This window comes from Saccostrea cucullata, unplaced genomic scaffold (genome assembly GCF_032062105.1).
Source record: "Saccostrea cucullata isolate Sc308-1 unplaced genomic scaffold, CSIRO_AGI_Scuc_v1 ctg924, whole genome shotgun sequence".
Lineage (NCBI taxonomy): Eukaryota > Metazoa > Mollusca > Bivalvia > Ostreida > Ostreidae > Saccostrea > Saccostrea cuccullata.
In genome coordinates this window covers 329,227-354,915 of record NW_026929623.1, presented here as the reverse complement: position 1 = coordinate 354,915, position 25,689 = coordinate 329,227, and the positions used below count along the sequence as shown (strand labels likewise).

Sequence of the window (25,689 nt, the reverse complement as noted above, 5' to 3'; positions counted from 1 at the left end):
TCATATTTCAAATGTGTATCCCTCAGGGGCGTAGCAACAGGGGGGGGGGGCAGGGGGGACCTGGCCCCACCACTTTTTTTCCCAACCTTACTTTACTATAGGAAATGTTAATTGAAAGCCTGGTTGCCCCCCCCTCCCCCCCGACTTTTAGACTTTTAATGAGGAAAATGTAGTATTAGAATTGGTACTAAAAGTACTTGAATCTGAGAAAAAAAAGTTTATCCCCCCCCCCCCCCCCCCCCCCACGAAATAGGATTTTCGACTTTGGGCAACTTTTTCCTTTTTTTTTTTTTTTTGCTTGTCAACTTTTTCAGGTATGTAAAAAAAAAATTTTCTCTGGCTGCCCCCCCCCCCCACTTTCAAAAACGATGCTACGCCACTGTCCCTTGTGACAAATCCTTTCCTTGGGTACCACCAATTTTGACCTTGCAGTTTGGCCCACTTTTACAAAGTGGCAAGACCTTTCATTGGATACCAATAACCTTGACCTTTTCACCTTGAAGATATCTGTACTTATGAAAAAACTTTAACCTTGACCATAACTTTTGAATGGTAAAGGCTAGGGTTTTCATACTTCACATATGTAATCCTTATGAGAAGACCCTTTATTGGATACCAAGAACTTTAGTCCTTGACCTTGGAGTTTGACCTACTTTTGAAAAACAATCCTTGACCACAATTTTTGAAGGGTTTGGACAATTGTTTTCATACTTTACAAATTTTATCCTAGTGACAAGACCTAAATTTCACTGCATACCAACAACTTTGACCTTGGAGTTTGACCTTTCAAAAACTTATCCTTAACTTTTTTCAAGGCCAACTTCCTTTCACTTCCAATTTTTTCCTGTATTTCCTTGCTATAAGTATACTGTGGTAAAAAGTGGGAGGCAAACCATTTTCTATAGTAAAGGTAATATTGGGAAAAAAAGTGGGGGGGGGGGGGCATGCCCCCCCCCTGGCCCGCCCGGTTGCTACGTGCCTGGATCTGGTTGTGAGAAAACAAATTCATTCATCTAAGTGCCACTCAATGGCATAAAAGAAACGCTACACATGTTTAGGCCATTTATTTATTTTTACCAGATCTTGTCAATGACTTGTTTTCTTACACTGATAATATAGATTTAATTTTTTAATCAATTTAAATGAGAAATATTTCATGTAATAAATTCAGTGGGAAAAAAACCTCATGTACAATTATTACTGTAATTGTAAACATAGTAAATTTTGCTGCATATTCTATTTGGCTCCTTTGGTGGAAAGCAACTTTTAAATCAGGCATGTCACTAATTGTCAAATGCATCACCCAACTTTTTGAACATAGTTACATTCATATCTTGCAAATACAAAAATGTTTTAAAAAGCCAATGCATAGAAATTGAAGCATATCAAAGTTGCTGTCAAAATATTTCTATTTGCCATCTCTAGAAAATTAGACAGCAATAATGTAAACAGGACTTTTTATTTAATGACAAAACATCATTCTAGTAGGAGCTAAATATAAATATAAATAAGAACCTCTTCCGACATGAGCTGAACAAGAATTCAAAACAATGATTTAAAGAATTATGCATAAAAAGTTATGAATAAAGTAAAAAGTTTACGTACATGCATCAGTAACAAGATCCAGTCATGTAAAAAAAGTATCCAAAAGAATATTACAACGAATTTACATCACAGATCAATCTATGTTATTATGCAACATCTAAATATCTAAACAGCTCATTACGGAGATTTAAAATTTGTTCATGTAACAATAAACACATAACCTTGAATTTAAATAAACTTAAAACTTAGGTCTTTAACAACAAAATAGAATTCTCAATTAAACAATACAACAGTAAAACTTTTAAGACTAGAAGAACAGTAATATTGCAGTCATGGTTAAAAAAAAATCACAGATTCCTTTCATCACACCATGATTGCATGGCCTTGTCTTTTCAAGACAAGACCAATGATATGCTAATTACTTTGGTAAAAATTAAAACATCATTCATTTGTAGTGATAAAAAATCTTTTACAGTAAGAGTATATAGAGCCCAGTTTTGCTTTACAGATGTTTTAGACTAGATCTCTTCTATATACCTGTAGGCTTATTGGTATCAGAAGATAAGATCAAGAAAATATAGTTCGATCCCTCCAGTACATAAATGGACAAGTAAAAAATTAGTCTATACTCTGTTACAAACAGTATATAAACCATATAGCCATAATTTAACATCTAGCTGATGTTATTCCAGGTACTTTTTTTAAACATGCATCCAGCTTTCAGCTACAAATACTACATGCATGTAACAGTATAATTAATTGTTTAGACTATTAGTTGGTCATTAAAGTTTATAGTTCTGCAACTGCATTTCATTATTAATACACAGTGAATACAATGAAACAGCTGCCAACTACAAAACTTACTCTCTCATTTCAACAATATCCATGCAACATCTCTTCAATTCCATTGTGCAAAACACTAAACATCCCCTCTTCAAAGAATTCTTATTCAGAGTTATACATGATACACACTACAAGCATCATCACGGCTTTCTACTGAGCTGATACCTGAGTATTAAGTCACACATCACATACTTTGGTAAGTGTCCTTTGAGAGTGTTTGTTGATCATCCTGCAGGAAAAAAAAAGAACTTTCCATCAAATGCAATTTATAAGTAAAAGATGTTTCACTAGACAATGGCTTGAATTATTTCAACAATTTGTAGTTAAGTTATTGTAAATGTATTATGGTGTATCATGATAATTTATTTGGATGAAGGGTGGTGATGAGTGCAAAGCATGAGTCTCACCTCTTATAGTCCAAATAAATCAGGGTACGCTATCATAAACATTCAATAACTTTCTCATATCATATTGGCCAATCAAAACATTAATAATTGTCAATGTCACAATTTTTCAAACATTACCGGTATTTTAATTACACCAAAAAAATCCTTTGTCAGATGACCACTAATAGCAATGTCATGAGTCGTGAGTCCGCCGTTGGACCCCTGTAGCATTAACATCTTTTGGGCAAATAACAAATTTTGATTTTTTTTCTTATCTCTTAACTACGTAATCAAATTTAGCCATTCTGTGATAAATAACTTGTTACGCGTGCATTTGTGGTGTCAACTGAATCCTTTCTCACCATTTCTTTTAACATTAATCACCTATTTATGATTTATGAAATTTATGAAAGTTTTGGTTTGATTGAAGCTATTCAATGAGAGAAACAAGCCCTTAAAATCAATTGAAAGCCAGGGGTCCAATAGGAACGTTTTTACTCAGGACCCCTGGCATTGCAAGGATGGTGCCCACATGAATTATCTTTCCTTCCTGCCAGTATTTTCTCATATGTGTGTGTAGAAAAAGGAAGATCAATTGCAGCTTCCAAACTTAATTTGAACACTAATTGTTTTTTTTTTTTGTTTTTTTTGTTTTTTTTTTTTATTTTGAAATTTATAGGCAAACCTTTGGATATTACAGATGAAAAAATCTGAAGTTGAAGAAGGGAAATTCACAGTACATCATATATGAACTAACAAGATATTATGTCATAAATGAATATGATGTCAATCTACTGCAAACTTAAGCCATCTTGAAGAAAGTGTCATGAAGTTTCGCGTTTTATAATAATCAACGTGTAAGTCTCTTGACTGTAGTTTTAATTATTATTGAATATCAAACTGTTTTAAATTTGTTTAATTTCTCTAGAATGATACTCAGAGTATTCAAGACGAAAAATATATTGCAAAAACCTGACATAGAAATGCTCCTGTTTGCAGGACCTTGAATGCAGATGGAATTTTTATGTGTGTGAATAACAGGCTAGTGCAAGCGATTATTAAGAATCAAATTTTAATATTTTATGAAAATTCAAGAGATTATACTCGAAATAAGTCTTGCTTGGGAATGGAAATGTTTATGTTTCACTTTAATATACAAGTTTCAACTAACTATCTCTGAGTCACTACATCTCAGACTTTTTTTTTTTTTTAATTTAAATTTCATTTCAACTTTCACATTTAAATCAAACAAGTATATACAAAAGTATGTTCACAAATATATCTTCCTTCAAGTATCTATTATAGATAGCGTATACAAGTATTAAATTTACTAAAGGACATCCACATACATAAATTCACATTTAATTAAACACATGTGAAAGTTGTTTTAATATATAGGATAGAAAAAGGAGGAGAAGAGGAAAGAGAGAGGGAGCGAGAAAAGAACATTAAAAAGAGAAAATCAAAAACAAAAAATATATAGGGGGCATAGTGTTGTTTTTTTTTTCAACCCCCGAAAAATGAAAGCAGTAAGAAAGAAAAGAAGGAAACTGATAGGGTAAAACAAAATTGAAACATATTTACAAACAGCAGGTTTCGTAGCCTCTGATGTGGTCATAACGAAGAGAAAAATTAGCCGAATCGGGCTTATCTGATGTTTACATCTCAGACTTAGTACCATTCTGTATTGGAGCATTAAAGACTTTCAGTTTTGCGATACCAATGGCATATCATATAAAAAAAATATTGTAGGTAAAGATGAATAAAAAAAAAAATAAGTTATATATAATAAAATTAAGTTATAACGAAGTTGCAAGGACCTATGATATTACTTCGCTATATCCGTATTCATTATAATCCGTATGGGGAATTCGTTAAATTTATATAACTGGGGTTCTAAGATAACTTTGCAATATCTGTGAATTCGCAATATCCGTGTTCGTACTAAACAAGTTTTACTGTAGCAACGTCAATTACCTCATCCTCTGAAGATTCGTGGGAACTCTCAAACAAAGAATCAAATTGTAAATTCCCCTCAGACAAGGCAAGATCTGAAGTCAAAACATCTGATTCCTTCTGCTGTGGATAAACTGTTAAAATGTAAATTTAGATTGAATAATGTTGAAAAGATTCTCTTCCTAGCTTCAATTTTTGCTTCTGATTTTTTTTTAAACTATTGTTCATGGAACTTCCAAAACGATGAAATTAAATGCATACACAAAACTTTTAAATGACAAATCAAGGACATAATATTAATGTATCTACATGTACAATAATACATACCCACTGCACAAGGCTTTTCACTGTGAACTCCTGATTTAACTTTATCCAAGGAAGAAGTTTGTAAACTTTCTGAGGACAGAACTGAAGAAAAATTCATTTTCCCTCCAACTTCATCTAAAAATTATCAATAAACTTTAAATGCTAAATATGATTAAATCACATTATTTTACCTTATAATGATTATGTGTTGGTTGATTTTATGTTTGCAAGTAAATCATATCAATTTAAGCTCTATCCTATTGTATGAACCTGTAAGGACAGGTATTGCCAAAAATTTTGCATATCAAACAAAATTTCACATATCAAAATTTCACATATCAAAATTTCCCCCAAAATATCATATAATAACATCAGAATTAGCTGCATTTATGTAGCCCTCTCCTTTTTTCTCTCCAGAAAATATCAGATAAAAATATCGGAAAGGGCTACATTATTGCAGCTACTTCAAAATTACTTTGCATTTAATTTTTACTTTAATTTTTAGAGAATCTCTATAATTTTTTTTTTATAGATATGCTTTAAAAACGTTAGGCGTTACTATATTTCTTAAATATTTATGTAATAATTAAGCAAACTTTGGATTCTAAAATGGACTTGTCTCTCTGTCTTATTGTTATTATTTATTGTTTTACTTGAGAAAATTTTTACAGATTTTTTCCTATATATTTCAGTGTAAATTTTAATTCCTTTTTTGTGACCCTACCCTAACCCACAATAATGATTTGAACAACTTAAACTACACAATCTCAGAAAGCTTTTACATACACTTTCCTGGCCCCATTGTCCTGAAGAATATTTTTTTAACTATATTTGTTCCCTATTGATGTCCCACCCTACTCTGAGTGAAAGCCTATGTGAACAAGTTAGAATACACTACCTCAAAAAACATCTAAGTTTCAATATTTCCAGCCATTCATTCCTAAAAAGAAGATTTTAAAAAGATTTTCCAATGTATTTCAATGTAAAACTTTCATTTCCTTCTGTGGCCCCACACTATCCCTAGGGACCATGATTTGGTTACTTTAAAATATTCACTACTTCAGGAAACTTCCACATTTCACTATTTCTGGCCCAGTTGTTCTTGAGAAGATTTTTTTAATGACCCAACCCTATTATATCTTTTCTTGATAATATCCTCTCAGAAAAGGCTTGGTTCTTCATTTTCATAATTTAAACTCTCCTTTACCTAAACATGTTTTGTACCAACTTTGGTCAAAATTGGCCCAGTGGGTCTTAGTAAGAGATAAAAATATGAAGTTTACAGACAGGCAGCTATACAGAGAGACAGATAGATGACAGACAACAGGTGATCAGAAAAACTCACCTTAGCTTTTGCTTCAGGTGAGCTAAAAAGGTCTATGATAAACAAACCATTAGTGAATATGTCTCAGTTTTTGAATAATGATTAATATTATATTCTTGTTTATTTGATCTAATGTAATTAATTTGATGAAGATTTTCTTTCATAGAAAAAACTTCAGCATAATACTTCATTTGAATGTGTTCACATTTTCCCCCTTTGTTCATGTACCTGGAAGGCTTGATGAGGCAACAGAGGCAGTGGTTACTTCATTTGAATACTGTTTTTCTCTTTCCATTGATGGTTGGTCATTGGTTTCACATACATTCTGTACTGCTTGTGTTGGGACTGTTGCTTGGAGATTTTGCTGGCTTTCATCCTCTTGTCCTCCGACTCTTATTACACAAGTAGTGGTATTTGCAGGAACTTGAGGGTTAGGGTCCAAAATTAATGACTGCTCTTCATCTTCATTTTTTCTTTCTAAACCTTCATTTCTTATATTAGCTCTACTGGAGAATACAAGTCTCAGTTTCTGAGCAAAATGGACACATATACTCTGGTCACCTAGAATAAAAAACATCATACATCAAAATAATACTGATTTTGAACCATCTGATTACTTAAATAATTTAGAACTTAATTAGAAATAAAACTTAATTAGAAATAATTTAGAATTTGACAACGGGAGTTGAGACTACAATTCCACTTCTATTAGTCCAGGGCATAACTTAAATAAGCTGCAGACCTGCAGTTAAATAACTTAACTGCAGACCTGTAGATGATGACTACCGGTAGATGATTTTTCATCCGTCCAGATAGTGGGTCACAGATCTACAGCTAAGGTAAATTACGGAACAGTTCTCACCTGAGTCACCTTGGACCTGCTGTTCTCTAAATTTTTTGTCCATTTTCCATAAAATATTTTGTAGCCCTACCCTAGCCCCAAAGGGTTACAAGTTACCTTAACTTGAATCCATACACCACAACTTGGTGTTTCTGTATTACCGGGTAATATGGATAACATGACCTTGCTATATTCTCCAGAATATTTGCTGTTCAGATTTTCCTTCAGATTATATCAGGTATATATGAAAAATTACATACTGAAACTCAAAAGAAACACAACACCCTAATTTTTGTGGAGAAATTATATACAAATTATAACTAAATAATGTACCAAAAAAGTAAGGACATCTTTAACTTTGCCAAATCAGTTATTTAACAGTTGAATGATTTCATTGCATTACCAGAAGATTTTTAGAAATTCAAGAAATTGCATTCTAATAAAATATTTGACAATATCTTAGGTTTTCAAGGTGTTGTAGTTGTGAACTCAAAATATTGTCAAATATTTTATTAAAATACAATTTTAAGAACAAAACTTGGATTTCTACTTATTTCAGTTTTAGATGTTCACATACCTGAAGACAACCTCTTCCTTATGTAAAAACAGCATATAGAAGCACAGACCAGGAAAGTTATTACAGCAATACTACAATGTAGCACAAAAATTAAAGCGATTAAAAAAATTAAAAACTTAAGCGAAAATAAAGTTTTCAGAAATAAAAATTAAATGTTATATTACATTTCTTAAGAAAAAATTTATCACAACATAGATTGCTTTAATTTTTTACGAGAGGTTTCTTTAATTTTCTTCAAGACAAGACAAGACTTTAAACTCAAAAACATACAGGCACATATTGTGGCTAGAGCACAAACAGACCAAATCTGGTCTACACTGGTAGGTTAAACCCCTGTCACACCAGGGCTGCGTCCTCACGGCGACTGCACGGCGTCCTCAAAAAATGCAAAACGCCGAGGTGATCGCAGTAGAGTCTCCTACAGCGCCGTGACAACGCGGCGAGATCTCCACTGAACGCCGTAGGGTCGCGTAGGGTCTCCTAGAACGCCAGGGGACGGCGATCACTTTGGGCATGCACAAAGTACGCGCCGTGTGATCGCGGTCTGATAAAAACGCAGTAGAAACGTAGTATGATCGCCGTAGCAGCGCGGTGAGATCTCCAACAACGTAGTAGGAGCTCCGTACGAACGCCGTGAGGACGCACATGATCGCAGCACGAACGCAGTGATAGTAGACTGCGCTTCCACGGAGTCCTCACGGAGATGTCGCGGAGTCCTTGGAGATGTCACTGCGTTTCTATCGCGTTTTTACGGCGCTTCTAATGAGATTTATCGTCATGTGATTTTTTCGATTGCAATTACACGGCGACAGCACGCAGTTGTCACTGCGATCATTGCGCTCCCATGGCGTTTCTACAGCGTCCGTTGGCGATCACAATGCGCTTTCACGGCGTTGTTAGAGCGTTGTTAGCCAGCTCACAAAACAAGAGCAATGGGATCATATCTGATCTGCAATAATTCTAACGTATTTGTTGAACTAGGTGCATTTTAGTGGGAAAAAAATGGAAGAGAAAATTACACCCTAACTTGTTCTGTTGTTTCATTTAAATTTTGTAGAAAACTTTTCAGTGTGTTTATTTTATTTTATTTTATTTTTTTTATTTATTTATTTATTTATTTATTTATTTATTTTTTTTTTTTTTGCATTCATAATAAATTAAAGAAAATCTAACAGCACATCTGAACCGATAAAATTGAAATAAAAAAGGAATTTAATCTTAAAACTATTAATAATTCAGTAATAAATTATTTAAATAGAACATTTTTTATATTAAGAATATTTCTTGGCATGATTAGAGTCTTTTCATCGTGTAACTTGAATCTTTAAACAAAAATGTTTTACATTCCTTCTGAATATATATCAATGAGTATAGAACGCGTTGTGAACGTATTGTGAACGCAGCCAGCGCAGTGACAACGCCGTGAACACGAGGTCAAAACTCCTAACGCGCCGTGAAAACTCCGCGGAAGCGCAATCAATCGCCGAGAGATCTCCGTGGGAACGCAGTAGAACGCCGTGAGATCGCCGTAGAATCGCGTCCGTCGCCGTAGGGACGCCGTGACATCTTCATATTGTGAAAATCTTACAGAAAATTGTGAAATTTTCCTGCGATTCCACGGCGATTTTAAAAAATTAACAACGCAGTAATGACTCCGTGTGAACGCAGCTTGGTGTGACAGGGCCTTTAGGGCCATTGATAAACAATATCATGGTGCATTCTATTAAGAATGAACTTACTTGATATAATTGTGGAATCATTTTAATTATTTAATCTTGATAAATTTTTCCTCTCAACCCTCTTAATTGTATCTCTCCCAATTAAAATAATAATATATAATTTATAATTTTATTAAAGATATATAAAGACAATCAATAGCCTGACCTACTATTACCCATGTATTTTACACCCACCAATAAGCAGGAAAAACCAAACTTTCTTAAAAGCTGCAGCTATATAGAGTCCTTGATTTATTGGCCTATAGAAGTAAGGAATCTTTTATCCCCATGCAAAATAGGAAATGAAAAATGTTGACATCTTACCACTCAAACCCTACAAATTTATTCCAGAAAAAAATAAGTACTTTATTTTCAAAAAAGTAGGCCGTAAGTCATCAGGCTCCTAAGAATCATAGTCACTGTGAAAGAATAAATCTGAAACCCAACCATCTATTGAGGCATATTCAGTCAATTTAACAAAAAAAAACAAACAAACTTAAATCCACATTTTATTTAATCATATTTCCAATTTATATTGAATGCCTGATTTATGAATCTGATGATCAGATTACCTTAAACAAGAGGTGCTTGTGAAACATACCCCCACCTTTCCCATTGACAAGGGGCATTACTCTGACAAATCCTGCTTGACTGTGCCCAAAACACAAGTTGACCTAGATATTCTTATGATAAATCTGTATACTTATTTTCATTTCAGTATGTGCAACCTCTGCAAAGAAAATGAAAGGAAACAGAAAATAATCGGAATTTTTCCTACTACACATACTAGTTGTCAGCTGTTTCAACTAGAACTGTCCAAACGGGACAAAATACCACCCGCTGGGTTTTTCAGAAGTAAGTTTTTCCATAATAAAGATATGTATCAAACACGAATTATGAAATTTTTCTTCCGGTGACCTTGAACTTCCCCAAATGACCTTGGGTCAAGGTCATGACACACCCTTGGGTCATGGGCATCTTTGTGTGAAATGAGAACCTACCAAGTTTATCCATAAGAAAGATATGGACCGGACATGAATTATGAAATTTTTCTTCTAGTGACCTTGAACTTCCCCAAATGACCTTGGGTCAAGGTCATGACACACCCTTAGGTCATGAGCAATGTTAGTGTGGAGTAGTAAATTCTAATGTCCCTCTGTAAGAAAGATATGGACCGGTGTCGCATAATATTCGTTCCGGGTATTTCACGTTCCGGCCGGAACCTTAAAATCATAATATTGGTTCCGGATTTTACTGTAATATAGGTTCCGGCCATGAGTTCAATCTTCGAATCGCGGTATCTGTCCAGATTTCATTCCACATTGAGTCATGGATTTAGTGGGGTTTTTTCTTGAGGTTTTAGCATCACGCAGCGACATTCTATTTTCGTGCATCGCGCAATGTTTTGTACTTAGCAATTTTAAAAAATAGATGAATAAATAGCCTGATGATACTCTTTCAGATACATATGACTTTGGTCGCATTATAAGGCTTTGTTTATCTTATGTATACAAATCGGTTATCTACAACTCAATTCCTTTTGTTTATTTAGTGCATGCCAGGTGTGAATCTCTCGCTTCAATGCGCGCAAACCCGTAAAGACAGGTTAAGAGCATGGTTAGGAGATAAACAATTTAAGACCGGGTTTACGAAAGACTAACATTTAAAGAAACACAATGTCAAAGAATTAATTAATTGATAAATTTTTTATTTCAGAATTCGATAAAAGTAAAGAACAAATATTGATAATTATATATTTACGGAATTAAATTCTCTGTTTAAATGATATTACACGTGTTGACAAGTCGAGGCTCAAACACGGCTTCCATTCCTCATAATTAAAGTTTTTTTTTCATAATTAGATATTATTGATGAAATGGCATGATATATGGTTTATATTCCATTTGAAATATGTATATGATTCACTGTTGAAGAATGTTACGTATATTTTATTTGGTTTATTTTCTTCTAAATTAATCTTCATACTACATGTAGGTACAGTACATGTATTTCATGATGATGTGATTTATTCTGTAATGAAATAAACATGAAAACATAAGAATATGAGTATGGTTTATTCCCTTTAATACCAAAAAGCCAAGCATGTGTAGTTAATGAAAATGATAATTTTTTTAATCGTCGGAAGAAAAAAAAATAGTAATTGAGATATGAAAAGTAAAGACAGTATATGTTGACTGGCTCGGCTTTTTATTTAATACGATCAAGTTTTCAAAAAAAAAAAATTATTTTTTTTTTCTTTCGTCTTTTTTTTCTTTTTTTTTTTTTTTTTTGCTATTTGTTTGTTTTAAAGGAATTAAAATGCACATTAGTGTTACCTCGAGGAATGTCCTAACCACCAACCGCTTAAGATATGTGGTAAAAATAATTATTTCTGCATGGGTGTTTGAATACATAAAACACGATGAAGTTGGTAAAAATATGATCATTTTATACATGCCATTCATAGGCGTCGGAACCGGAGGGGGTGGGAGTAGGGAGGCTTAGCCCCCACTTTTTTTTTTTTTGCAAAAATAGGCATAATATAGACATCGTACATTTGGGCGTAGGTTTAACAACCCCCCCCCCCCCCCACACACACACACACACACATACACTTTTTCAACCGACACTTTGCAGTTGAGTTTAAAAAAAGGTAAATGGTAGTGTTTGGAAAAAATACTGGCACTGGAAGAAGTTCTATCATAACCCCCCCCCAACCCCAACCCCCACGAAATAGAATTTTCGTGTTTAGACAATTGACACATTTTCCTTTTTTGCTTGTCAAGAATTTTTTTTGTAGGTTTGATTTTTTCCTTTCACTTAAGCCCCCCCCCTTTCAATTTGCTTCTGACGCCAATGTCATTATATTGAAATAATCTCTCTTCGGAGAAAAAATATTAAATAAATACATGAAGGTTAAAAAAAAATGTACATTTACACAGGTATATGTAGGTTAAAGGTAAACTGCAATAATGTTCACCCCTTCTCCAATTTAAAAGAAAATGGAGAGTATATTTCAACAGCCCCACAAAATGAAAAGTTGTTTATCAATATTCCAACATTTTGTTATGGGAGAGTTTCAATTATAACAGTTGCAAAAATGTAAAAGTTGTGTTTAATTTTTAATTATTAATTTGCAAAACATGGAATAGAGTTCTATTTATTTTTTTGGAGCATCACTGTTGTAAAATTACGAAGCAGGATCATGGCATATTGTAGTAGCTGCAGATCTGTAGCTCTCCGAAAAAAATAGATCTGTAGCTCTCCGAAAAAAAATATATTGATAGACCGGAGAGCTACAGTGCCACCCATTGAAAAAACTGTATATTTATTGCGCACAAAAAATAAAGTGCGCTCGGTTCTCGATTTATATCTCCATGTTTTTAAAACAATAATCTCAATCAAAATATTACTAACCGTGTGTTCCTAACATATTCTTTCGCTGTTTCCACAACCAAACATTCCCCATAGTTGTTGTTAATAGTCCTCCTGACCCTGATATTGTAATCATCGAACATTTCACTTATTTACACTTCCATTTTGGTTTCAAAGATAATTCGGTCCAATATGCTTCGTTCGAATGTCAACTACGAGAGTACTTGATAGAAGATAAAGAAAAAGAAATTTTTTGAAATCTAGCTTTCCTTATTTTCAATTGAAGTAAGAATTTGGAAGAATTAATCAAGAACCGAGCGCACCTTTTTGTGCGCAATAAATATACAGTTTTTTCGATGAGTGGCACTGTAGCTCTCCGGTCTATCAATATATTTTTTTTTCGGAGAGCTACAGATCTGCAGTTGATATTGTAGATGCTTGTCTGCACAAATCGTGGCAATTGAAGGTAAGACGGGACCACAATTTATAGGGAATAAAATTATATTTTTTAATTAAAATATTATACATGCAGAACAAAATGGATCCGGTAGAACCAACTGGGATAGCGGAAACAAGTGTCTAAGGGGAGTGATTTTTGGGGAAACAGAAGCTAACATGGAAATACAAGTGTAAAGAAAGAATGTTTTAAAATGTTCTCAATAATACCCAAGGTCATGCAAACATGATTTATAAAACAAGCTAATTCAATCTATGTCCCCCGCATTACGGAAAAGAAGAGCATGCACGAACCGAAGGTGGGGGGGGGGGGTTAAGACGGGTGTGTGTTAGGGAGTTATGGTATGACATTTCATTGCAAAATCGTAAACGCTTCTTGAGATATCGTCCATGGCCAGAAATGAAAGTTTTACACCCAGAAAGAATATACAAATACATGTATATGAATTAACGATGTCGACCTTTGAAATTTTGACCTCAAACCCAATAGTTTAGAGGCCTTCCTCATAATTAGGACATAGGGGGTTGTGGTATAAAATTCCGCTCAAAGGCTACTCTCCATAGATATCGCGTGGAAACGAAAATGTTAAAAATAATTTATGAATTCATTACCTTGACCTTTGACCTCAAAATCTTTAAGGCTTTCTTTAGGCCATAGGAGGTTTTTAAAATTTCTTTCCTACAGCTCAAAGGTTTTTTGTCTGTATACCTGTATTTCGGGCTGTCTGTCTGTCTTTTTTAGGGCTGGGTATTGGCCCGAGATTTCGTATTGCGATATATTGCGATATATTCAACTGTATTGCGATATGTATTGCAATATTTTCAATGTAATAAAAATGGCACTTTTTTACTATATTTACTTTAATTTACATGCAGAATTTACATAACTATGATAAGAATCCAACATGGGAAAAAAAAATCTTGTTGATTTTATTTAAGATATGCTCTGAAATGTTCCCACAAAACAACTTCTGACTTACTGTTTGGCTTAATAACAAACTTTCATAAGTCCATTTTTATATTTAATGACAAAATTCCTTAATCTTTGCATATTGCCAATATATCGATATTACAAAATCGTATTGCGATACGATATTTTTTGTCATTGTATTGCAATATATTGAAATATCGATATTATTGCCCAGCCCTAGTCTTTTTCCAATCTTTGACTATGATAACTCAGACTGGAACCCAAATTATGGTCATATTTCTGGGTGACTATTACTGAGAGTTATTTTAAAAATCTTTTGCTATTTTGAAGTTCTTTTTCCACTTTGTGTCGAAAATAAGTTAGCCCGGAACCAAAATTAAGATCATATTTAACGTTCCGGGTTAGCATTACTGCGTGCATTTTCAACTATTTTTTTGCTACTTTGATGTTTCTATTCCAATTAATGACGAAAATAAGTTAGCCTGGAACCAAAATTATGATCATATTTAACGTTCCGGGTTAGCATCACTGGGCGCCTTTTCAACTATTTTTGCTACTTTGAAGTTCCTTTTCCACATTATGACGAAAATATGTTAGCCCGGAGCCAAAATTATGATCATATTTAACGTTCCGGATAATCATTACTGGGCGCAATTTCAACTATTTTGCTATTTTGAAGTTCTCTTTCCTTTTTATGATTAGTTAGCATGGAACCAAAATTATATGATCATATTTAACGTTCCGGGTTAGCATAACTGAGTGCATTTTCAACTATTTTGCTACTTTGATGTTTCTTTTCCACTAAATGACGAAAATAAGTTAGCCCGGAACCAACCAGAAGTCTCTGTCGAGACTGAAGCTCTACTGGTTTGAACTTATAGCAAAGGAAGAGAAAGTACTTAAGCAGCTGGGATTTGAAACTTTATAAACAGCATTAAATAGAATAATGATCGTTGATAGTCTCTTTATATTCTTAGTGTAGTCTACTTGTGTGCCAAGTTATACTGAAATCAGACCAAAACTGTAGGAGGAGTAGCATTTTGAAACAATTTTACAGACATTTCTATTTTTAGTAACCACGGCAACACCGTTCATCAAAATTAAAATTCAATAAACAGAATTATGTATCTTAGAGTATTCTACTTGTGTGCCAAGTTATATTGAAATCAGACCAAAACTGTAGGAGGAGTAGCATTTTGAAACAATTTTACAGATATTTCTATTTTTAGTAACACGACAACACCATTCATTGAAATCAAAAACCTATATACAGAATTATGTATCTTAGTGTATTCTACTTGTTTGCCAAGTTATACTGAAATATGACCAAAACTTTAGGAGGAGTAGCATTTTAAAAGAATTTCATAGAAATTTCTATTTTTAGTAACCACGGCAACACCCTTCATCGAAATCAAAAACCGATGCACAGAATTAAATATCTTAGTGTAGTCTACTTGTGTGCCAAGTTATACTGAAATCAGACCAAAACTGTAGGAGGAGTAGCATTTTGAAACAATTTTACAGACATTTCTATTTTTAGTAACCACGGCAACACCGTTCATCGAAATCAAAAACCGATATACAGAATTATGTATCTTAGTGTATTCTACTTGTTTGCCAACTTATACTGAAATCAGATCAAAACTGTAGGAGGAGTAGCATTTTGAAAGAATTTCACAGAAATTTTTATTTTTAGTAACCAAGGCAACACCGTTCATAGAAATCAATAACCAATATACAGAATCATGTATCTTAGTGTAGTCTACTTGTGTGCCAAGTTATACTAAAATCAGACCAAAACTGTAGGAGAAGTAGCATTTTGAAAGAATTTCACAGAAATTTCTATTTTTAGTAACCACGGCAACACCGTTCATCGAAATCAAAAACCGATACACAGAATTATGTATCTTAGTGTAGTCTACTTGTGTGCCAAGTTATATTGAAATTAGACCAAAACTGTAGGAGGAGTAGCATTTTGAAAAATTGTTTACAGACAGACGGACAGACGGACAGACGGACGGACGCCGGACGCATTACTATCACATAAGCTCTTCTGGTCTCTGACCAGTAGAGCTAAAAAATATGGTCATAATAAACGTCCCGGGTTGCAATTACTGAAAGATATTTCATATATTTTAGCTACTTAGTTGTTTCTTTTCCATTTTGTTACGAAGCTAAGTTAGCCCGGAACCAAAAATTATGCTCATAATAAACGTTCCGGGTTGCATTTACTGAAAGATATTTCATATATTTTAGATACTAAGTTGTTTGTTTTCCAGTTTTTGACGAAGCCAAGTTAGCCCGGAACCAAAAATTATGGTCATAATAAACGTTCCGGGTTGCAATTACTGAAATATATTTCATATATATTTAGCTATTTAGTTGTTTGTTTTCCAGTTTTTGACGAAGCCAAGTTAGCGCGGAACCAAAAATTATGGTCATAATAAACGTTCCGGGTTGCAATTTCTGAAATATATTTCATATATTTTAGTTACTTAGTTGTTTGTTTTCCAGTTTTTGACGAAGCCAAGTTAGCCCGGAATCAAAAATTATGGTCATAATAAACGTTCCGGGTTGCAATTACTGAAAGATATTTAATATATTTTCGCCACTTAATTGTTTCTTTTCCATTTTGTTACGAAGCTAAGTTAGCCCGGAACCAAAAATTATGCTCATAATAAACGTTCCGGGTTGCAATTACTGAAAGATATTTCATATATTTTAGCTACTAAGTTGTTTGTTTTCCAGTTTTTGACGAAGCCAAGTTAGCCCGGAACCAAAAATTATGGTCATAATAAACGTTCCGGGTTGCAATTACTGAAAGATATTTCATATATTTTAGCTACTAAGTTGTTTGTTTTTCCAGTTTTTGACGAAGCCAAGTTAGCCCGGAACCAAAAATTATGCTCATAATAAACGTTCCGGGTTGCAATTACTGAAAGATATTTCATATATTTTAGCTACTAAGTTGTTTGTTTTCCAGTTTTTGACGAAGCCAAGTTAGCCCGGAACCAAAAATCATGCTCATAATAAACGTTCCGGGTTGCAATTACTGAAAGATATTTCATATATTTTAGCTACTAAGTTGTTTGTTTTCCAGTTTTTGACGAAGCCAAGTTAGCCCGGAACCAAAAATTATGCTCATAATAAACGTTCCGGGTTGCAATTACTGAAAGATATTTCATATATTTTAGCTACTAAGTTGTTTGTTTTCCAGTTTTTGACGAAGCCAAGTTAGCCCGGAACCAAAAATTATGGTCATAATAAACGTTCCGGGTTGCAATTACTGAAAGATATTTCATATATTTTAGATACTAAGTTGTTTGTTTTCCAGTTTTTGACGAAGCCAAGTTAGCCCGGAACCAAAAATTATGGTCATAATAAACGTTCCGGGTTGCAATTACTGAAAGATATTTCATATATTTCTGCTACTTAATAGTTGTTTTTACCCAGTTTTTGACGAAGCTAAGTTAGCCCGGAATCAAAAATTATGGTCATAATAAACGTTCCGGGTTGCAATTACTGAAAGATATTCAATATATTTTAGCCACTTAGTTGTTTCTTTTCCATTTTGTTACGAAGCCGAGTTAGCCCAGAACCAAAAATTATGCTCATAATAAACGTTCCGGGTTGCATGTACTGAAAGATATTTCATATATTTTAGCTACTAAGTTGTTTGTTTTCCAGTTTTTGACGAAGCCAAGTTAGCCCGGAATCAAAAATTATGGTCATAATAAACGTTCCGGGTTGCAATTACTGAAAGATATTTAATATATTTTAGCCACTTAGTTGTTTCTTTTCCATTTTGTTACGAGGCTAAGTTAGCCCGGAACCAAAAATTATGGTCATAATGAACGTTCCAGGTTGCAATTACTGAAAGATATTTCATATATTTTAGATACTAAGTTGTTTGTTTTCCAGTTTTTGACGAAGCCAAGTTAGCCCGGAACCAAAAATTATGGTCATAATAAATGTTCCGGGTTGCAATTACTGAAAGATATTTCATATATTTCTGCTACTTAATAGTTGTTTTTCCCCAGTTTTTGACGAAGCTAAGTAAGCCCGGAACCAAAAATTATGGTCATAATAAACGTTCCGGGTTGCAATTACTGAACGATATTTCATATATTTTTGCTACTTAGTTGTTTTTCCCCAGTTTTTGACAAAGCCAAGTTAGCCCAGAACCAAGATTCATGGTCATGATTAACGTTCTGGGGTGTAATTACTGAAAGATATTTCATATATTTTTGCTACTTAGTTGTTTCTTTTCCATTTTGTTACGAAGCTAAGTTAGTCCGGAACCAAAAATTATGCTCATAATTAACGTTCCGGGTTGCAATTACTGAACTTCCTATTTCAAGTTACCATCACGTGTAGATGTAGAAGGGGCGGGGGTGTTAGCTCCCCCTTAGTCACTTAAAGAATTTAGTTAAAACAATCGAATTAAATTTTGATCCACTCGCATACTCGCTTCCCTTAGTGTAGCTACTAGCGAGTATGCAAGCAAATCTAGCATCTAAAACCATATTCGAATACATGTTTTGTATACAGTAATCATATATGTGACCCCCCCCCCCTCCCCCAAAAAAATCAGGTTTGGAGACGATTAAAGTTTTTATTTTCCTTATTTATTAAGAACATTTCTGAGTTAGTACCTCTTTATTGGGTGTATCCCTATTCCTTTTATTAGAAGCATGTTTTAATTTAAGACTGACATGTTTAAGTAATTTTTTTTTTAATTCATTTTAATCGATTTCTATTGCATACATATATCTTTAGCAGATTAGTCCATTTTTATCCAAGTTTTGTATAAAAAAAAGAGATTAATATAATAGAGTTATTTGTGTACAATCTAGTTTACATTTAGCAGAAACAGAAAAACGGAGCTACATGACAATATACAAGTAACTTTTCTTTCCATAGTTGTTTGTATTATTGGATAAGTATTTTAGAAAAGATATAAGGCATACATGTAACATCTTTTCTTGTTCTTTGTCCAAGTTGATCAACAAACTCTCTCTCTCTCTTCCACGAAGAGGAAGTCACCTCTATAAACTTCCTTTAATATTTTGAATATGTGTTGTTTCTCTGCTGTTTTTATTATTTACATCGGCTTAAACCAATAAATGCAGCAGATCGGTTTAGATCTTTTGAATGTATCCCCCCCCCCCCATCCCTCCGTTTTTGTCCCAATAAAGAACAATAAATTGTATATTTTTATCTACTTGGAAAGGGCTTGAATAAATCTTTTTTGATGTTTTAATCTTTAAATGCATACATGTCAATGAGCGCATTCTTATTAACTGTTCTCTCCATTTCTATTTGCACAGGTGTATACATATATTCACACGGTATGATGTTCATAAATGGATTTAGTTCATTAAAGAAATCATTAATTTACAGTAAATAGTTGATTTTTTTACACAAAAAACATTCTTAATTGTTTTCTTGACACCAGCGTTTCTTAAAATCACCTAAGATATGACATGTCCGCAGTCATCTTAAAGTTAGGACTTAAAGTTAGGACTAAGATTAGGAGGTCTCCTAAGATAGGATAGCTTCGATGGCCTCACTTAAGACTAAGATATGTCGTAAGTTCGTCTTAAGAGATGTCTTAGTCCTAAGATAGCTTCATAAGCATGCCTGCAGGTTTTCATTTTAAATTAAGATTTTACATTCCCATCGAGTTCTAGAGCGGAAATACACGTTTTATCAGAATTAAAGAGAAACCTTTTGTTTTTTTCCAAATAATTATAGTTTTTGAAAGTTCGTAAAAAAAAATCTATTATATCTATAGGAAAAGTCTTTCAAAGATGTCTTTTGAAAAATCAGGTAGGCGATAGAACAAACGTTCGCGGTTGTCTTCCCCACTAAGACTCCTTTGTTTGTTGAACACATTCAACAAATTGTTAATTGAAATATAATAAAGTGCCACGCCACAGCATGATACGCCCGTCAAAATATTACAATTAACTTAAACAGTTTAGAGTGCAAGAAAATCATGTAAACCTTGATTCTAAAATTTCCATGATTTTTTTTTATTCCTTAAAATATTTGTTTATCCATCGATATCCCCTGTGGTGTAGGCATTAATTATAACAAATTACATCATTGATAGATTTCTATACTGGTTGTATTAGACCTTGTCAAATGCCCATCATATTAAACAATATCAAATTAGTCTTAACAACTTAATCTATACCAAATTAATTTTGAAAATAAAAGGCTGGGCCATCAAATGACATATGCTATTTAAACTGACCAGCAGTTCTTCTGTCTAATTCTCAAAGGATACAGATAAGAAGATGCTAGCTAGCCTTCCTACATTGAACTCATTAATTAATCTTTGACTGGATGCTTGTCTACTCATTAATATAGATGAATGAATCTGCACTATCTACCATAAAATATTTTTGAAACATATAAAATACTCAATGATTTTTTTTTAACATTTAATGTCAGAAAGATTTTAATATGCAATTTCTATGGAAAATGGACATGCTGATTCCACCCCTATGAAATTAGTTTTTTAAATTAATAATATTATATAATATTAGATTAGTTTATTATGCAATATCAAATTAGTGTTAATTACTTTTCATCAAAATCATTTTAAAACTTAGGCTAGCCAACAAGAGCTATTTTTAATCCAACAGGCTTACCCATCTGCCCAATTCCCAAAGGGATACAGATAATACCGATGCTCTCCAGTTTGCTCCTCACACTAAACTCATTAATTTCTCTCTAATTTGACATGCAATTTTCTGTTATCAAAACTCTTGACCAGTGCTTGATAATTACTCTCATGGGAGACATGGGATTTCTCTAACATGCATAATATCTGTTATAGATTGCTGTCAAGTATATGCTGAAAAAAATAAGTATTTTCTTGATTTAACACTTTTTTAATAAGGATACAACTAAAATTTTGCATTTTTTAGGATTATGAAATTCAAAATTTAAAAGACTTAGTTTTTTAAAAAATTTCACTTAAATTAAAGGTCACAGTGACCTTGAAATAGGTCGCGACACACCTTCTACCCAAGATGTATACATTTGCCAAGTTTGATAGCTCTAGGTCTTATAGTTTACTAGTTATGAGCCGGACAGGATTTTTCCATATTTGGCCATAGCATCTTAATTAAAGGTCAGAGCGACCTACTTTTTGTGCGCGACACACCGTCTACCCAAGAAGTATCAGTTGACAAAGTTTGATAATCCTAGGCCTATTAGTATTGAAGTTATGAGCCGGACAGGAATGGACAGACGGACAGACGGACAGACGGACGGACGGACACGAAGCCTATAACATAATACGTCCCGTCTTAAGACGGGCGTATAAAAATTTTATACCAAGCAAATCAAGTTTTTTGTCTACTGTTCACTGCAGGGGGGGGGGGGGGGGGGGGTGAGCAGACTTCACAACGCTATTCATATAAATAGTAAAATACTAGGGATGTCAAATCGGTCAATTTTTAATACTCGGTTACTCGGACGTTTTTCCGATCGAGTACCCGGGTACTCGGTAAAAGTGTAAATAAATATGCACAAGTAAATTGATGAATGTAAAACATTGTAAACACTTGTAGAAATAAAACCACATGCTCTGATAGGAGGTTGCTGTTGAAACAATGATTAGAACTTCGTGCCCGACGAAATTTAATACAACATTTATTTAAGTTCAATCAATTTATCAGATTAACACAAGAAATAAAAATCGTAAGTGGTTCATAGTGTTTTTGTTTTTAAAAAAAAAATCTACTCCGTAATTGTAATGTAACTCTTTGTTGCATTTGACGTCAAGGTACATTGTATATATCAGTCGTACAGTTTGACTTGAACTTGACAAAGTTCTAACAGAGCCGATTTACGATTTTCGTATACTTTTCGATCCTAGATTTTATAGTATCACGGGACGGTATTTTGTAGTTTGGTGCAATGATGGACATCATTTTTTAAGCCTTTGCCGTCAACTATTTGTACATGTATTGGCATGTAATGAAACACAACCATATCAACAGTCGCGCGTGTAATATCATCTGTCTCTATTCCCGAGAAATTACGGCTTCTCGGAGAATTGAGAAAATTATAATTTATTTAATCATAACAGACCTTAAAAGATGTTAAGTGAAAACAAATAATTAAAGAAAATAAAAAAATAAGGGTGGAAGACAGCCGAAGGTGAGAAAAGCCAGGTAACAGGCGCTTGGTCATGATAATTACTGTATAAACACTGCCACAGGCGTTAACGGTCATTTAGAGGAGTAGGAAACCCTAATTACTGTATGTACAAGTGCAATGAGTATTTTACCTTTTAAAACAGATTGTTTAATTCATTAATAAATAAGCTTAGAAATATTCAAAAATATACATCCGAGTAACCGAGTACCGATTTTAGTATTCGATACTCGGACGTTCGATCGAGTACCCGGTTAACCGGGTACTCGTTGACATCCCTATAAAATACAGATCTGTGTCTGTAATACATTTCTTCTTCAGTGTTATTCTTACTAATGAATACAAATGTACTTGTACTTACGTGCATAAATAAAAATAAGTTGAATTTTATTCAAACGTTTTTAGCCGTGTCATTGAAACATTTCCAAGTTGATCATGTGCATGTTTTGTTGACATATAACATTAAAATTTAAAAAAAAACAAACAAAAAACTTCACCTGACGAAGAAAAATAATCAACAAACGGGAAACACTTTTCCTTCGTATTAAATGCTTAAATTATAAATTCCCTTTTTAGATCCGGCATGCACTCGTTTCCCATTATGTTCTTGTATTTTAATTTATTTTATATTTGGTTTAAAAAAAAACGCAACTACATGTACGGGTGTTTAAAAAATTGTAAGGAAATTACAATATTAATTATACCTAATAATTAAAGTATTTTATGGTAAATATAATTAATCTATCACCATTATCATCTGATCAGGGTGGTCATGTGTGCTTACGGCGATTCGCAAGACTGAGCAATTATTCGTATCGATAGAAGCCAAGTCTATCGTAAAAAGCACGATGGGGGGTATATCAATGTAAACAAGTTTCACACCTTCTTTTGTTTACAAAGAATCAAAATAATCAACTGGAATTTCATGGATTAATATAATATTTAAATCAGAGACATCAATAAAGATATAATGTCTCTGGTAAAAAGACCGCATATTCTGACTTGAAATGTAAACACATATGTATGTCTTACGATTAAATCCTGCTGTATCATATACGAAAGTATAAAATAAAGAAGAAAATTAAAATTAACAGCCAATATTAAATATAAATAGAGAGTTTAATAGGGTGCTTGGTTGCCCGGAACGTTTTTTACGGACGGAACCAATCTTACGCAGGCCGGAACGTTTATTATGGCCCGGAACCAATATTATAGGTATTTAGCGTTCCGGCCGGAACGCCAAGTTACCCGTAACGTATATTATGCGACACCGGACACGATTGCATAGACAGACGGACAGCTAGACAGACGGACAAGGTGATTCCTATATACCCCCCCCAAACTTTGTTTGTGGGGTGTATAAAAAGTAGGTCAATGAACAAAAGAGAATCTCTAATATATAAAACAGCTGCAGCATAATTTTGTCATTTTTTGGGGGTTTGTTCTTAGATCGATAAAGCCCCTTACGAAATTTTTATCTCCTTATAAAGGAGCATGCACTTAAATTGAAAACAAAATAAAATAAAATCCCTGTCATCAACAGAATCTTAAATGAAAAAGGAATGCTTTTGAAAGAGGATTAAAAAATATTAAAATTTAATTGATGTAACACATGGAGGCAAAAAAGTTTTGTGACAGATGACAGAAGAATGAGATTCAATGTCCCTTTGCTATTGTGGGGATTAAAGGAAATTTAAAAAGTCTGAATACTGTTTGAAAAAATGTTGAATGTTTGATAAAAATTCAATGTAGTTATGAAGTGTGTTAAGTGTTTCTGATACCATTTAAAATACTAATGAAAAATGTATTTGTATAGTGTGATGTACTTACATTATAATCAAAATTAATATCGTGGACAGGCTCCAGGAATGAGAATCTGAAGTAAAAATTTAATGTTGCTGATAAAATATTCTCGTAAATGCTTCCCCACACTTACCAGTATTTAAAGCGTGGGTCATGCACTGTTAACCCATTCACAATAACTGCAGTACTACACTTTTGCTGGGCAAAATAGTATATAAATATTGCATGTAGTTAAGGAATGAAGCTAATTTCAACTTTAACTTGGGGCAGTTTACGCTTTATAAACCGCGAAGCGGTTTATAAAAAAGCGTAAACTGCCCCAAGTTTTGTTATATCGTATAACATAAGTTGAAATTAGCTTCATTCCTTATGATTTAATTTCAATATAGACAATTAGACATTTTTTACTCCAGAATAAGGCTTCAAATTGAGCATTATTTTAAAAGTAACGTCAAGCGGAGTAATACATTTTTGACGTAACTCATTGTGACGTAGGCAAGTTATGTTATCCAAATATATTATATGTTCCTATGAATGATTCAGCCAATGAAATAGCTTGATACAAGTGAAATTAAATTATTTGAGTGTAACATTGAAAATTTTCACCCCATGAAAACCGTTCTCAACTGAGGCGCAGCCGAGGTTGACAATGATTTTCTTGGGGTGAAAATTATCAATGTTACACTCAACTACATGCAATATTTATATTATACTGAATGTTTTATACAAATACATATAACAGTGAATGTTTTATACAAATACATTGAACAGTGAATGGTGAGCGCATGATTTCTGCGCAGTCACTATTTTTGGAATATCACCCGTCGTCAAGCACTGTTAACTGTTCCTACGCTGGAGGGTGTGGCTTCATTATTCATTGGGTAATAGTGTTTTTAAACAAATGTTTCTAGACCAATCAGATTCAACTAATTTATATGAAAGTATAATATTAACATTTCACGAAGTTTATGTTGACAGATAATTGAATGTACATAAATGATTTTATTTATCAATTGACAATCTAGCTCTGCATGATGATGCATACAAAGTGTAGTCTCACTGAATGCATCAAAAACTGTCTATTGAGACATTTGTGGTTGTCAATATAGGCTAGTCTGAATAATATATTCAACAATAAAACATTGAATTTTCTGTTTATTATATTGTCTTTAATTTCCCCTTTCCGTCTTTTCAAAACATAGGCTCATAGGCTGTGACATTATAGTTGATTGGGAAATATCATAAACATGAATACATTGTTTTAACAACATATTTGGGGAAACTTTGACAGTTTAGACTCTGTTAGGATTTCTAATTAAATCTTCCTATAACTTGTAACAAATCAGGTAGACCAGTGATTTTTAAAGCATTTGTCATGAAGGGAAGAAAAATTGAGGAGCTTGCTGCACTTCTGATATTATCTCACACAGTGACAGAATATTACTTTTAT

General features: G+C 33.3%; 1 protein-coding gene across 1 annotated transcript in view; it reads right to left on the bottom strand.

Moving 5' to 3' along the window:
* Window positions 1–4,831: 4,831 nt before the first annotated feature.
* The window catches only part of LOC134281487 (uncharacterized), a 59,348-nt gene continuing 38,490 nt past the window's right edge, over window positions 4,832–25,689 (bottom strand). Inside the window, exons 8-12 of the mRNA XM_062763949.1 lie at window positions 24,267–24,312; window positions 7,779–7,849; window positions 6,589–6,921; window positions 5,062–5,138; window positions 4,832–4,864 (exon numbers count right to left, since the gene is read on the bottom strand). Coding sequence (XP_062619933.1) covers window positions 4,832–4,864; window positions 5,062–5,138; window positions 6,589–6,921; window positions 7,779–7,849; window positions 24,267–24,312 — 560 coding nt within the window. The remainder of the gene's footprint in view (window positions 4,865–5,061; window positions 5,139–6,588; window positions 6,922–7,778; window positions 7,850–24,266; window positions 24,313–25,689) is intronic.